The sequence below is a fragment of the Artemia sp. Qi Xiang Cuo genome, chromosome 9, assembly GCF_049724085.1.
Source record: "Artemia sp. Qi Xiang Cuo chromosome 9, ASM4972408v1, whole genome shotgun sequence".
NCBI classification, from domain to species: Eukaryota; Metazoa; Arthropoda; class Branchiopoda; order Anostraca; family Artemiidae; genus Artemia; species Artemia sp. Qi Xiang Cuo.
The window spans coordinates 65,882,503-65,898,254 of NC_142802.1; the positions used below are offsets into that span (position 1 = coordinate 65,882,503).

At 35.1% G+C, this 15,752-nt stretch overlaps 1 protein-coding gene across 1 annotated transcript in view; it reads right to left on the reverse strand.

The window, feature by feature from the left end:
- LOC148948953 (uncharacterized) overlaps positions 1 to 15,752 on the reverse strand; it is a 118,898-nt gene that overhangs the window by 67,805 nt on the left and 35,341 nt on the right. Inside the window, exons 7-9 of the mRNA XM_089095067.1 lie at positions 15,156 to 15,317; positions 9,928 to 10,028; positions 4,343 to 7,784 (exon numbers count right to left, since the gene is read on the reverse strand). Of these exons, the coding sequence (XP_088951193.1) occupies positions 4,343 to 7,784; positions 9,928 to 10,028; positions 15,156 to 15,317 (3,705 nt within the window). The remainder of the gene's footprint in view (positions 1 to 4,342; positions 7,785 to 9,927; positions 10,029 to 15,155; positions 15,318 to 15,752) is intronic.

Consider the following 15,752-nt stretch of genomic DNA (forward strand, 5'->3'; position numbering starts at 1 on the left):
AATTAGAAAATACCATCCTTATGAAGTTCCGAAAGACAAAACCAATTGCTTGCTGAAACCGTACCTGCTTTGCTGTTATACCGATTTAGAATTAAATTTGAAGACCATATTGTCTAATAATTTTGTTCTCTTTTAAAAAAAAGTATTATTCCGTGTAATGCTCTGTTTTTATTGTTTTATCGTAAAGTTTTTTATTGTTTTATTGTTTATCGTATGTATTTTTTATTGTTTATCGTAGAGTTGTGAGAAAGAGTCAAACTTTAGCGTAAAGAACGGGGCGTTGAGGAGGTGACAGCCCCTTTCATATACGGAATAATTTCTGTTCCTTTTGAGTTTTAATGTCGCTCCTTACTTTCAGTTAAAAAAACTTGTTTTTTTAATTTAATTTTTGAACGTTTTTGAAGAAGCAGGTTTTGATTTTGGCTAACCTTACATGAATAACTAAAACGAAATTTGCATGTCAATTTTACTTTTTGTTGGCTAAATGGCTTTCTCAAAATTTTGATCGGACGATTTTGAGAAGAAAGGACGGGGGACGGGGCCTAGTTGTCCTCCAATTTTTTTGGTTACTTAAAAAGCGCAATAGAACTTTTAATTTTATTTACGAACGTTTTTATTAATTATAAATATACGTAACTTACGAATTAACTTACGTAGCGAACTTCTATATTCGTGTACGTTGGAGTTCGCCCCCAACGTCAAAACCTAGCTCTTTACGCTAAAGTTCGAACTTTGTTCTAATTCTTTAAGAATAACCCCTGAATCACAAAGGATTTAATTAGAAATAAATAGCTCTTAAGAAAGTACAAAAAAAACTTTAGTGTAAAGAGCGAGCTGTCCTCTCCTCAACACCCAGCTTTTTACGCTAAATTTTTTATTGTTTTAAAAAGTAGAGTTGTGAGAAAGACTCAAAATTTAGCGTAAGAGCGAGCTATTGAGGAGAGGCAACCCCCCTCAAATATGTAATATTTTCTGTTTGTATTAAGTTTATTACCGCGTATTAAGCTGTTTGAGGTAAAATTAAATGCTAAGATTGGGCGAAAAATAGCACAAACAAATTATTCTTTATATCGGTCATTATTTAACAAAATTTGGACTTTAAAGTAAAGAGCGAGGCATTGACGAGGGGGTTAACTCCCTTTTATATATAATATGCCGGGGTTTTCCCCCTCGTCGATACCTCGCTCTTTACGCTAAAGTTCGAATTATGTTCCAATTCTTTAAGAATGGCCCCTGTATCACAAAGGACGTTTAATTCGAATAAATAGCTCTTTTGAAATTACTAAAAATACTTTGGGGTAAAAAACAGGGTATTGAGGAGGGAATGAACCCCCTCATATACATAATAATTTCTGTTCGTTTTGAGTTTTAATATTGCTTCTTACTTTCAGTTGAAAAACTTGTTTTTTTTATTCAATTTCTGATTATTTTTTAAATAATGCTGGAAAATCCAGAGCCCCCTTCATGGAAATCCTCTTCCCCATGAAAAATTTCTCCATGGAATAATCCTCCCACGTAACCCCCTCCCCTACCCCCCTCACCAGAAAAAATCCCCCCTGAAAGCGTATTTATACTTCCCAATAACCAATACTATATTTTAACAACAGGCAAAGTTCATAACTTGTAGCCCTTCCCCCGTGGACTGTGGAGGATAAGTCGTCCTCAAAGACATAGTTATTAAATTTTTGACAATGCTGAACAAAATGGCTATCTCAAAATTATGATCCGGCGACTTCGGGAAAAATATGAGCGTGAGAGGGGGCCACGTTGCCCTCCAATTTTTTGGGTCACTTAAAAAGGGCACTAGAGCTTTTAATTTCCGTTTGAATGAGCCCTCTTGCGACATTCTAGGACCACTGGGTTAATACGATCGCCCCTGAGAAAAAAAATAAAAAATAAACACACATCCTTGAGCTTTCTTTTGGCAAAAAATACAAAAGTCCACATTTTTGCAAATAGAAGCTTGAGACCTCTACACTGTGGTTTTATGGTATATTAAATCTGATGCCGTGATTTCAATTAAAGTTGTATGACTCTTAGGGGATGTTCTCCCCCTTTTTCAAAACTAAGGCAAATTTTTTCAGACTCCAAACTTTTGATGGGTAGGACTAAAGTTGAACTATACTATAAAGTAGGACTATACTCGTATATTTAAAATCAGCATAAAAATCCAATTCTTTTGATGTACCTATTGGTATCAAAATTCCGTTTGTTAGAGTTTTGGTTACTATAGAGCCGGTCGCTCCTTACTTACAGTTCCTAAAACTGTTTGAAAAAGAAGTAGGACGCACAGTCATGAAAGTTCGGTCGACAGTGTATCCTAGTAACTCCTCAAGAGCACCGCAGGTCCGAAAGACCATGAACTTCTCAAATGAATTAAGTTGAGTATAACAGTGTTCGTGTTAACAACTGCATTGTTTTGATATTAATAGCTAATAGTCCCTATAAAATATATGAATTCTGATCTTTGCAGCTTTCCCGATTCTACAATTCTAGAACATGATTTTCCACCTAATTTCTGTTGAACAAAAAGACCTGTAGTGTGCCTTAGACACCCTATTTTTCTTTTCTTTTTTTTAAGAGTTCGTGGTTTAATGCTGGTCATTACTACCCGTAGAAAAAAAACTTGTTTTTACATTTAATTGCTTTCTAAATCTTGGGCAGAGAAGAAGTAAAATGACATATTCTTAAGAACAGCGATCCATATACAAAAATGACTTGCGCAGTCAAACGCTGTATATCGTGCATAAAATTTGCAATTCGAGGTATTTCTTTGGACAGAGGGGGATATCTCCTCGCCGATTTTGTTCATAAGGATCCTTCCGGAAAATCACAAATGGCTGCCGAAAAATCCACTTGATGTTTTTTTCGTCTCTCGCGAGAAAACGAAATATACCGCAAGAAAAGATCTTTTTCTTTTTCCCTAGAAGAAATACCTAGCATCAACCATTTCCAAACAGATATGTCTATTCTGAAAGAGACATCTTTGTGCTTTGCATGCAGAGTAAATCTTGTAATAATAAACCTTCAAAGAGTAAGGAGATTTAAGTATTAAATATTTGAATAAGTAAACTTATTTATGGTGGAAACAAAATTTAAATATGTCAGAAAGCCTGATGTTGTTATAGATTTTTTAAGTAAAACTCCCACCGCTTACCTAAACCAAAAAAAGAATTCTTGTGTACGCACCTGTGTGTATATCCAGTTTTGGGAAAAAAATTCACTGAGCTCCTATAATTCTTGATTTAAAATTTAAAATACGTATTTTCTTTTTTTTTTAATTCTAGAATTGTACGATTTATTTAATAGTTGTTCTGTAAGCATAAAGTAGGTTTATTATTCTAATAAACAGGAGTATAATCATGATTCTCTTTAGGAGAAATACATATCATCAATGAAGGAGGGTGAAAGGAAGGGGGGGGAGGAAGGATGAAAATGGATCTAGACTCTCAAAGATACGCTATTGCTGTAAAGTTCAAAATGATCTAATAGGCCTAATAAAAAATACTTTGGGGTATGGTGCGATTGGTGGATTGGATTGGTGGTGGATTGGATTGGAAAGTGGATTGGTATGCTGGATTTAGGATCCTTTGTCCGAGAGGACGAGGGTTCGAGTCCTAGTGTACTCAATTATTTAGTTTAGGAAGAGGGTCAGTGGCGTGACTCTGTTAGCTCAGCCAGAGTCGACCCAGCTCTATATGGGTACCTGGAGAAATCTCGGGAAGGTAAACAGGAAGGGTGTGCGAAAGCACAGAATGGTTGGCTTCCAACCCCCCATCGCACTTCCTGGCTGAAGGGCCAAGAAACGGCGATCAGCACCGCCGGTAGGGACTGTGAAGTCCAATGCCGTGTTCTATACCTTTTTTTTACTTTAGGGTATATCTAGTTATGCATTTATCCATCGTATATATTCCAAATAGATTGCGAATTTGCCCGCTATGCGGTGTTTTTGGGGATGGATTGGGAATTTTTTTTTAACCTGCAATGACTAGGGAAATCTAAGGGGAGATTTGTTTAATGGTGGAAATTATGAGCTCTTACTAGGGATCCTTAAATCAAAGTCTCCTAGGTACATAGTGCCAACAGGCAATTTTATTTAAAGGGTTTAAAGGTTCGAAAATAGGAGGTTTTTTTGTATTTTTTGTAGTTTTTCAGTTTTTTTTAGTTTTTTTTTGTTGCTTATCTATTAAGCTTATTTGTATCAGTTTTGTATATGGCTTTACCAGCTTTGATATATATATATATATATATATATATATATATATATATATATATATATATATATATATATATATATATATATATATATATATATATAAGTAAAAAAAAGATTATTACTTACTTTCACATATGCCTGAGTCATCCAGTCTTGCGAATCCTCTTTTGCAAATGCATTTTCCAAAACTACCACTTGCATCACAGATTTCATTTTGCTCTACTGAACATTTAATCTTGCACTCAATTGCATTTTTCACCATTGCAGAAAGTTTTTCATTTTTATCTTGCATGTTAATTTCATTTTCAGTATTATCAACTTTAAATACGTCGCCTTCAGATACACTAGGTCGTGGTGTTTGCTCTTCCATTTCTTTTGGTATGTCATCTTGTTTTTCTGGTTCATTTCTACCATTATCTGTAAACTCATCTTCATATTCCGATTCATTTTCTAACTCAAAAGATTCTTTCTCGCTGGTTACTTCTAGTTTTTGCTCCAAATCACCTCTATTTTCACTGTTCTCCTTGTCTTCTGCTCCAACTATGCTTTCATTATGGTTAACTTCAACCGTGTCAATGTCTTCGATATTAAAATTAGTTTCCATTCTAGTATCCAAACCAACGGTCCCAATATTCTGGTGCACCGCTGAATCTTCATCTTTAATGATTCCTAAGTTTTCAATGTCTTCAGTATCAGCTTTTAAATCATCTTCATCATTTGTTTCCTGGCTTTCACTATTTACATTAAAAGCAGAAATTTCTTCATTTGTCTCACTTGACTCATCAGAAAATTTAGAAGTATCCATATTTGAATTTACAATATCCTTTATTTCTTCAGCAAAGTGGTTTATGTTCATTTTATCATCAGTTTCATCAGCAGGTGGTACTTTGGTTTCTGGATCTAAATCTGGCGTCTTATTAGTATCCTTTGTGTTATCATTTATGGCCTCTCCTTCATTCACATTCTTGCTTTGTTCTTTATTCTCCTCTTTTGTGATCTTGGGACTAATATTTGTGAAATTTGCACTCGTGATATTGGTATCCCTAGAAATAAGCTCAGATTCAGTGCTTGAATCCAAATCTGAATCATAATCATATTCCCCATCACTCCCTTCTGGTTCATTATCTGGTTCTTTAACCATAACATTGGGTATTCCGTCCTCTTTCTCTATGGAATCATACTGTTCTTCTTCCCCAACTGCTTCGCTAATTTCCTCTTCAAAATTTGGCATAACAGCAGAAGGTATAACAGTTTCTTCAGGGAAGAGTACCAGACCTGGTGACGGGAAAACAACCTGACCAGCTGGTCGAATTCGTCCAGTTTCTGTGGGCTGAATTACCATGGTTTTTCCATTACTAACAACATTTGTTTTAACAATCCTATTATCTCCTTCAATAGATGCTATTGTTTGAACATTTGGTGCTACTATTGTAGCCACTGATGGTACAATTGTGACGACTGACGGAATAAATGGAACCATTGATGGTGCGGATGGCAAGTTACGAGACGGTTGTGTAACTGTAACAAATGGTACAGACGGGAGGTCTCGAGAAGGCTGTACAACATTATTAGAGGGTATTGTTTCAACCTTTCGAACGGGTAGAATTTGAATTTCCGGTACTGGTCTAATAAAAACAGTCCCCTCTACTCCTTTAGGTGGCTTACCGCCAACAACAGGAACAAGTCTTACAGGTCCGTTTGGGCCAGGTATAATAGATCCAGGACCAGGTACAGGAATAGGTTTCCTAGGGTCTTCTACGGGCTTAAAGATAACTGGAGGACTAATTTCTTCGACCTTCTTTGGCAATTTGTCTTCAGGTTTAGAAAAATCAGGCATCAAATTTGGGGGAAACAGAGGAGGCCTAGACTGCCCTGATTGAGTTACTGGCAGACGTTGCTGTGAGAAAAGGACAGGGTCATTTGGAAACAGAGGGGGAAGTTGACGAGGCTGGTCAGGGCCAGTTAGCTCCTGTCGGAAAGTAACCGGACTCTTCGGACTGTTGAATATCGACGGAGGAACAATGTTATTGTTCTGAATATTGTTTCTCCTCTGTGGTGAATCCTTAAACAGTACAACGTCAGGAGTTTTAATTTGCATACCCGGTGGTGATGATTGCCATCTAAAGCCTTCAGCATCAGCACCTGGTCTAAGAAGAGGAGAGCCAGGAGCACCAGGCACCAGAGGAATGCCTTCTTGAGGAACTCTAGATTCTGATGGCCTTGCAATAGCACCGATTGGAATGAAGTTTGGCTCTTTTTCAAAAGTGAAATCAGTAGGATTTCCTGCCGTGTCGTTTCTTTTTAAAGCAAGTGCTAGGCCACCACTTACAAGTCCACTCACTGCATTGAATACTGGTCCAAGTTGGATATTGAGGCCACCTCCTCCATTGGCTACCAAGCTCTGTGCAATAGCGCTCAGACCAAGTGTGCCAATTGTTGAAAGACTGGGAATGCTAAGTAAGTTTATCAACCCACCTGTGGAACCGTCTTCAGACGACGGAGACGGTGTTGGAGCAATTATTTCTGTGGGAACTACAATTACACTACCAGAATTTGTTACAGCTATCACTGTTTCACCTGCTTGGACTTCTTGTGGCTTTCCACCAAGGCCGAGAGCTATAGTTGGTTCAAGCAAGACACTTACAGATGCTACAGGTTGAATAGGGGGTTTTCCTAATATAGGTTTTGTTCCTTGTTGTAATGAAGGAATAATACCCAATATATGATCTTCTGATATTTCTTCGGAAGTTCCTCCATAGTCGTCAATTTGACTAGGCTCAATTTCAGCTTCCCCAATGGGCTCAAGGCTTGGACCTGATGTTTCAGATATGGTAGACAGAAAGGATTCTTTCAATGCATTTAATTGTTCATTATTTGGTATGACAGTAATGCCCGTCGATGATGCTACTGTGGGCACTACTTGGGTTGACAGAAATGACTCCTTCAAAGCATTTAATTGCCCGTGATTTGGTATGACGGAAATACTCATAGATGGTGCTACTGTAGACACGACCTGGGTCGGTTCAATGAAAGCTGTGGACTGTTCAAATCCAAAAAGAGATTCTTTTAATGCAGCAAGTCCATCTGTAATTGTTTCTAGTACAACACTTGAAGAAACTTCAATTCGAGACTTAGTTACAGTTTTTCCTTCTAAGAATATTGTAGTATACATAGTACTAGTGGTAAAGAAAGTTTTTGTGGCTATGATGGGCCCATCTTCATCTAAAAAATCATCAAATACAGACTTATTATTTTCCATGCTGCCACTTAGGATTGGGATATCATTCGGAACAACTTCTGTGGTGACAATAAATTTGGTATTTGTTACAGTCTGACCATTAACTACTGCCAGTTGTGTCTTCGTCTCAGTAACAAAGTATGTTTTCATGTTACTGTTTGCTGAAAGACCTCTTGCATCGATAACAACTTCCGTAACAACTTCTTTCTTAGTTGAAGTGACTAGTTGATTATTTTCAAACAGTGTTGACACATAAGTGAAAGTAGTCAGTTTGGTTTTTGTAGTAAATTCCGACGGATCCTCAATTGATGACTGTACTCCTGCATCAACCTGCAATAAAGTATAATTAAAAAACAAATTACAAACCGGATTTACTAAGGTGCGGAGGAAAAGCTATCCAAGGACAGCCAGAAATTATTTAACTGGAGAAAACTAATGATGTATGGAATGCAGCAGGTTTTTCAATTGTTCTATCTGTCTGTTGGAATATGAAAAATCACTTTCTGTTGAAAGATAAGTCTTGGCTGAAATAAAAAATTCCGATGGCTAGTTAAACACATGATTTCTTCATGAGGATAAATAATACTTATATTATAAAGATGAAGTTAAGGTTTAAAACAACTACTTTGGCGATTGTCACTTTTAATTAGCAGAACCATGCTTTTAAAAAAAATCCTAAAGACCGCAGGACTAAAAAAAGCAAAAAGGTCAAATTACCAAAATACTTGGCTTAACATGCATAAATAAACAGTGCTGCAGTTCTAGAAGCCAGTAAAACAAATGTAATGAATTATTTGCTAAAAAATCATGATGGACTGGCATTACAAAAAAAACACAGGGCACACAAGTGTTTTTTGTTCTGAAATCAATATTTCTCTTTACAATTAAAGAAATGCAGACCTAACTAAAATATAACTTGAAGTACTCTAGTTGTTATTAATATCAATGTAATTATTGTCCTCACGCTTGTTTAAAGGGGGGATGCACCGAAGTTTTTAAGAAGATGAGGGTAAATTAGAAGACACCAAAAACAGGGGTATATATATACACAGATATATATATATATATATATATATATATATATATATATATATATATATATATATATATATATATATATATATATATATATATATATATATATATATATATATATATATATATATATATATATATATATATATATATATATATATATATATATATATATATATATATATATATATATATATATATATATATATATATATATATATATGTAACCGCCGGGTATAGACTGTCTTTCATACTTCTACATTACAAACTCTGGCTCACCTTAATGTGCAAGTGACGACTGTGGTTTGAATAAATGGACCATTTGCGGGTTTAAAAATGCGACTAGAAATACCTCATATCGCTAGCAGTCTTAACAAAGAAAAGAAGAAAATCCATGTGGCACGTACTTTTTAAAGAGAAGCATACAAGAAGAGAACAAGTAACGCACAATTTACCTTTAATAAGTGCTGTTTTCTTTTATAAATGTCTTCATATCATGACATACAATATTCAGAAGACTAAATTTTTGCTGGAAAAATCTACCTCCAAGTCTCAGCTGCAGGTAAAGTACCATGCAGTCAAACTGCAGCCTCTTCAGTAGCTTTTACATAGGCTGCAAGGGTAGAGAGGCAGACCTGACCTACTTTTTCAAACACAAGAACCAACCTTTTCCACCCTCCCTGTCTGAGTATGACAAGCCACGGTTTGAAATAAAATCTGACATAGTTGACTGTTTGACGGCAGAGCTTGAAGAGCCACTGCCCAGCAGTCTCCCAAACGTCCACTCAATTGTACTAGAAGGGTCTGTTCTAGTATACCTCATCGTTCCTAAGCCTGGAATTAGTTTCGGTGAATACGCTCGCTCAAACTTCGCTACCTACATTAGAAAGCAACAGTCCCAAACCGATGCTCAAAGGCTTGATCTCGTCTTTGACATCTACACTGACGACAGCCTAAAAAACAGAGCGTGTGAACACAGAGGAACTTCGTCTTATGCCGTGAAAATCACAGACCGAACCCCCGTTCCTCAGATGAGCTGGCCTGACTTTTTGAAATCAACTGAGAACAAGAGTCGACTCTTCCATTTTTTGGCGACTATGGTAGTCCAGGAATTGCAGGACATCTTTGTAGTGGCCACTCTTGGAGACACAGTTTTTTTTGTTTTTTTTTGCAGGACTGTCCACAAGAGCTCATTACTCGATTGATTAGAGAGATGTGACAAAATTCCAAAAAAAATGTGTATTAGGAAATTACATGTTTGCTAGACAAACAAAATAAAAGAAATGATACAATTTGCTCTTTATGTATTCTTACAATTTTTTTTTATTACTTTCCTTAAGTTTATAACCGCTGCGTTCCTAACAATAAAGCAGACCGGAGTAGACACCATTCAAATAGTCCTGTTACAGTGTATTGTCTAACAATTAATTTAACGCACCTCTTCACCTTCTCCAAAGACAGAAACAATAACTGGATTTGTAGGAGCCACTGGAGTTGGAATTATGTTGTCTTGAAGAATCAGTGAGTTTTTCTTGTCACCTGTAAAATACAATGAAGATTGTGGTCAATAACCCTAAAAGCTTAATTTTTTTAACGTGGTTTAGTTATGACGACTTGCTTCTTTTTCATCTAAAAAGTAGGAGGGAAATACCCTAAAAGCTTAATTTTTTTTAACGGGGTTTAGTTATGACGACTTGCTTCTTTTTCATCTAAAAAGTAGGAGGGAAATACCCTAAAAGCTTAATTTTTTTAACGTGGTTTAGTTATGACGACTTGCTTCTTTTTCATCTAAAAATTAGGAGGGAAATACCCTAAAAGCTTAATTTTTTTTAACGTGGTTTAGTTATGACGACTTGCTTCTTTTTCATCTAAAAAGTAGGAGGGAAATACCCGAAAAGCTTAATTTTTTTTAACGTGGTTTAGTTATGACGACTTGCTTCTTTTTCATCTAAAAAGTAGGAGGGAAATACCCTAAAAGCTTAATTTTTTTTAACGGGGTTTAGTTATGACGACTTGCTTCTTTTTCATCTAAAAAGTAGGAGGGAAATACCCTAAAAGCTTAATTTTTTTTAACGGGGTTTAGTTATGACGACTTGCTTCTTTTTCATCTAAAAAGTAGGAGGTAAATACCCTAAAAGCTTATTTTTTTTAACGTGGTTTAGTTATGACGACTTGCTTCTTTTTCATCTAAAAAGTAGGAGGGAAATACCCTAAAAGCTTAATTTTTTTTAACGTGGTTTAGTTATGACGACTTGCTTCTTTTTCATCTAAAAAGTAGGAGGGAAATACCCGAAAAGCTTAATTTTTTTTAACGTGGTTTAGTTATGACGACTTGCTTCTTTTTAATCTAAAAAGTAGGAGGGAAATACCCTAAAAGCTTAATTTTTTTTAACGGGGTTTAGTTATGACGACTTGCTTCTTTTTCATCTAAAAAGTAGGAGGGAAATACCCTAAAAGCTTAATTTTTTTTAACGTGGTTTAGTTATGACGACTTGCTTCTTTTTCATCTAAAAAGTAGGAGGGAAATACCCGAAAAGCTTAATTTTTTTTAACGTGGTTTAGTTATGACGACTTGCTTCTTTTTCATCTAAAAAGTAGGAGGGAAATACCCTAAAAGCTTAATTTTTTTTAACGGGGTTTAGTTATGACGACTTGCTTCTTTTTCATCTAAAAAGTAGGAGGGAAATACCCTAAAAGCTTAATTTTTTTTAACGTGGTTTAGTTATGACGACTTGCTTCTTTTTCATCTAAAAAGTAGGAGGGAAATACCCTAAAATAAAAAAAAGCCATAAAATGTGAACAAGAGACAATGAAAAATAAGATTAAATGTGAAAAAAAACTACAAATGAAGATAAAAAAACAACTCAGCGGACCTTTTTTTTAATATAAAGAAGATAATAAACAGATACTGTAAAATTGGAAGAACATGCTGCTGTGTAAAGCGTATAAGACGTATTTAAATGTATAAGACTCTAAAAATTTCCTATTGAGTGTTTTAGTGGTGACATAAATTGCACCATCTTAAGATACGCAAGGCTGTATTCAGGGGAGGGGTTACGGGGTTTGAGTTCCCTTCCCCCGAAATGTTTCTCCGACTCGTAAAAACATAATAAAAAATGCATAAAAACACATTTTTGATGCGTTTTTATAGTTTTTTTTGTAGACCCCCCCCCCACCCCAAACAAAATTCTCAAGTGCGGTCCTGAAGATTTGTCTTGTTTTGTTAATAATTTTGTAAAAAAAAAATCCAGTGCTTGTTTATTAAGAAATAACGGTACCTATGTTTTATACCAAACACACTTGAGAAGTTTGCTCTCTTATATGTGTGATAACTGGTGTATCTTAACCAAAAGTTAAAAGATAAAAACAACAGTCCAAAAGTTAAAAGAAAAAAATAATTATAAAAATAAAATTAATTGAGGTTTACGTTCCCTTTGAGGTATGCGATTTGCCGACAAGTCCAAAAGTTAAAAGACAAAAAAAAATAATTAAAAAAATAAAGAAGTTGAGGTTTGCGTTCCCTTTGAAGCATGTAATTTTGCGACAAGTCCAAAAGTTAAAAGACAGAAAACAACAGTCCAACTTAAAAAAAAAGAAAGAAAGAAAGTGAGGTCTATGCTCCCTTTGAAGCATGCGATTTTGCGACAAGCCTATCCACAGCTGTAACTTACACCGAAAAGGCAATATAAGTATATCATTCGATTCGTTAAGATGATATTTATCCATAGTGAAATAAATATACAGTAATACACTAAACTATTCCTCCAAAGGCACTTTGGCGTGTAAAGAAGGGGGAAGACACATGAGTCACTAGCTCAGAGAAAAAAAAATTAACTTACTCACAGAGACAAGAGAAAAAGAATAAAAAAATATAGAACACAAAAAGTAAATAGATTAGATGGGTTAAATAAATTAAATAGATTAAACAGTTACAGATTTCAAGCTAGTTTTAAGATATTAGGTTAATTAGTTCTTTTCTTGGATTAAATAAAAAAAAAAGAGTTTTTTTAACTGAAAGTAAGGAACGACGTTAAAACTTAAAACGAACAGAAATTATTCCGTATATGAAGGGGCTGTCCCTCCTCAACGCCTCACTCTTTACGCTAAAGTTTTTCCTTGTTTAAAAAAAATAGAGTTGTGAAAAAGTCAAACTTTAGCGTAAAGAGCGAGGCGTTAAGGAGGGGACAGCCCCCTTCATATACGGAATAATTTCTGTTCGTTTTAAGTTTTAACGTCGTTCCTTACTTTCAGTTAAAAAAAACTTGTTTTTTTTTTATTTAATTTTTGAAATCTTTTGAATTAATGCAGGTTTTGATTTTGGCTCACCATACATGGATAATTAAAAAAAAATTGAATATTAATTTTAATTTTATTTGGTTAAATGGCTTTTTTGAAACCTGTTTAATTTTATTTACGAACATTTTTATTAGTAATAAATATACGTTACTTACGAATTAACTTACGTGACGAACCTCTATATTCTTATATTTTTAATACGTATATTAGAGGGTTCGCCGCCTAGTCAATACCTTGCTCTTTAAGCTAAAGTTTGAATTTTGTTCCAATTCTTTAAAAACGACCCCTTAATCACAAATGCCGTTAATTAGAATAAATAGCTCTTATGAAAGTACTAAATAATCTTTGGCTTAAAGAGCAAGGTATTGACTAGGGGATTGACTATAGCTTTTAGGGGGTCTTTCCCCCTTTTTTCGAAAATCAGCCAAATCTTCTGAGGCGTGTTACTTTCGATAGGTAGGACTAAACTTGATGAAACTTATATATTTGAAATCAGCATTAAAATCTGATTCTTTTGATGTATCTATTGATATCAAATTCCGTTTTCTACAGTTTCGGTTACCATTGAGCCGGGTCGCTCCTTACTTACAGTTCGTTACCACGAACTGTTTGAAACTGATATGAACTTACCTGAAAAATCTAAACATTCTACTATGTTTTCGCAAGGCCGTATCCTGGGGTGTAGGTAGACCCCCCCCCCCCAAAAAAAAAATGTTCCACTCGTAAAAACGTAACAAAAATGATTATAAACAAATTTTAATGCGTCTCCTATATTTTTTTTAAACCTGGCCCCCGGAAAAAAAAAAATACTGGATGCATTCTTGTGTTTTCATGTTGTCTGAAAACTTTTTGACATATTTCTCGATCTGACAGGTAGATGGATAAAACTGAAACTAAGCTGTTGAATGGTAGCATTCAATTGATGATTCAACTGAATCAAATGATAGATTGAACGGAATGACAACATTATTGTCTTGCGTTGAAACGTTGAAACCATAGGAATGAAGAAAATTAACACGACACAAAATTGCGAAGGGACAATAAAGCTTAATCAGCTAATAGGGGGAAAAATACTTAGTTGTTAATTTATTTTCCTTACTAAAATAACTGCAAATTATGTAAGACTATGTGGAAATTACAAGACATATTAATTAGCGAAGGAACGTGGGGATTGTCTAAATTTCATAGAAAATGAAAAGTCATCTACGATTTCATCTTATTTGGCATTCAACAATTGTCTTACAGATAACGTTAATCAAATTCAAGGTAAAATTAAAAACAAAAACGCGTGTTATAAATTATGAGAAAATTTGAATAAACTTCAAGGTCTGTTAAACTTCAGAGTAATCAATGAACCGCAAAGAAGAATAAACAAGATTTTTTCTCAGAAGTTTTTATGATTTATGATTTCTTTTTCATAATAAAGCAAAATGATGTGTGCGAAAACTTGCAGGAAATTAACTGAAGGAAGTGGTTACATAAGTGAGCAGTCAATTTTACTACTTGAAACGTCTAGAAGCCACATCAATTAACTATAATTTTCAAGTTTTTTTTTAGATTTGAGCTTCAAGAAAAATAAGGGTTGATACCAAGGCCGTGTCCGCGGGGGGGGGGGGTACCAGGTTTGAACCCCCTCCTCTCCCTAATTTTTTTCCGACTCGTAAAAAAGTAAAATAAATGCATATAGAAAAATCTGAGAAACGTTTTGTAAATTTTTCTTTGTGAAGCCCCTCCCCCAAGCCCATATATTGGATATGACCTTGGTTGATAACCAAAAAGACACAGAAAATTTAGCCACCAAATATTAAATTTTTTTATGAAGCCAATCAGATCGGGCTCATACTATAATGGACTCAAAGACTGTAATCGTGTTCAAATACAAAGGAAAATACGGAGAAAATCTCCGATATTTTCTTTATGGTATAGCCAGAGGGGTTTAAATTTTCAAAGTCGTTTATACAACGACTTTGTCGTTGTGTAATGATACAGAAGGTGGCAAGTGACGCAAAATGTGCCACTCGTGGGTGAAGGAGTGAGACTCCGATATGTACACCAGGCGTCTGAGAGTAGAAACACCCTCAATTTAATAAACAACATTAATCCATCTTCTTGGTGACTTTTGCCCTTTATCTTTTGTTCTAGATTTAATCGATTTGGCAACTCCGCACATTTGACCGCAAAGGCTAAAAAAAGAGTCACAAGTTCGCTTCTGAGTAAAACTCTTTTCCTAGATATATCGTAGTTGTTTGCTATTTTTTGGCAAAAAGTTCCACAGTATTAGTCTAAATGGTATTCTGCAGGGTCAGTCCCGCCTCCTGAACCGGTTTCTAGTGTTTCAACCTTGTTTTACGTAATAAAACAAATGAGTACCTGCAACAATTACTTCTACTCCGTTGCTCATCACTTTAGTCGCCAGATTAGGTCGTGAAGCTCCAACAGAAACCCTTGCTTCTCTTACACCCTCTTTGAGTTGAGGAGCTGCGCCATCTACAAGCTGGATAGGACCAGCACCAGCGAAACGGGCAGTTGGGACTGAAAGAAATAAAAGTTCCTGATCATTCTATAATATTATTTATTCATTTTTTAAAACAAATATTGGAATGATATTAATAAGAGGTAATAAGAATTGGTACTGGTGCGTTATATGGTCACTTTTATATATTTTACAAGGAAACCAGTCACGAAAAACCCGCCAGATGGGTTAATTGTAAGAGACCGCTATATAGAAGTGCAATGCAAAGCGTGATTTTCATTGCGTTTACGATATTTAAACCGTTGTTTTTTTCGGGGTTTAGGGGGGAGGAGAAGGTACCTAGGTTCCAGTATCAATTTTACTGCGACATGTGAAATAAGAAGGCTTATTAACAAGATTAATTAAAAAAACTTTTTCCACGAAATAAGTTTTTCAAAGAAAAGTAAAGAACTCCATTAAACAAAAATGAGCAAAAATAAAATTAAATAATCTAC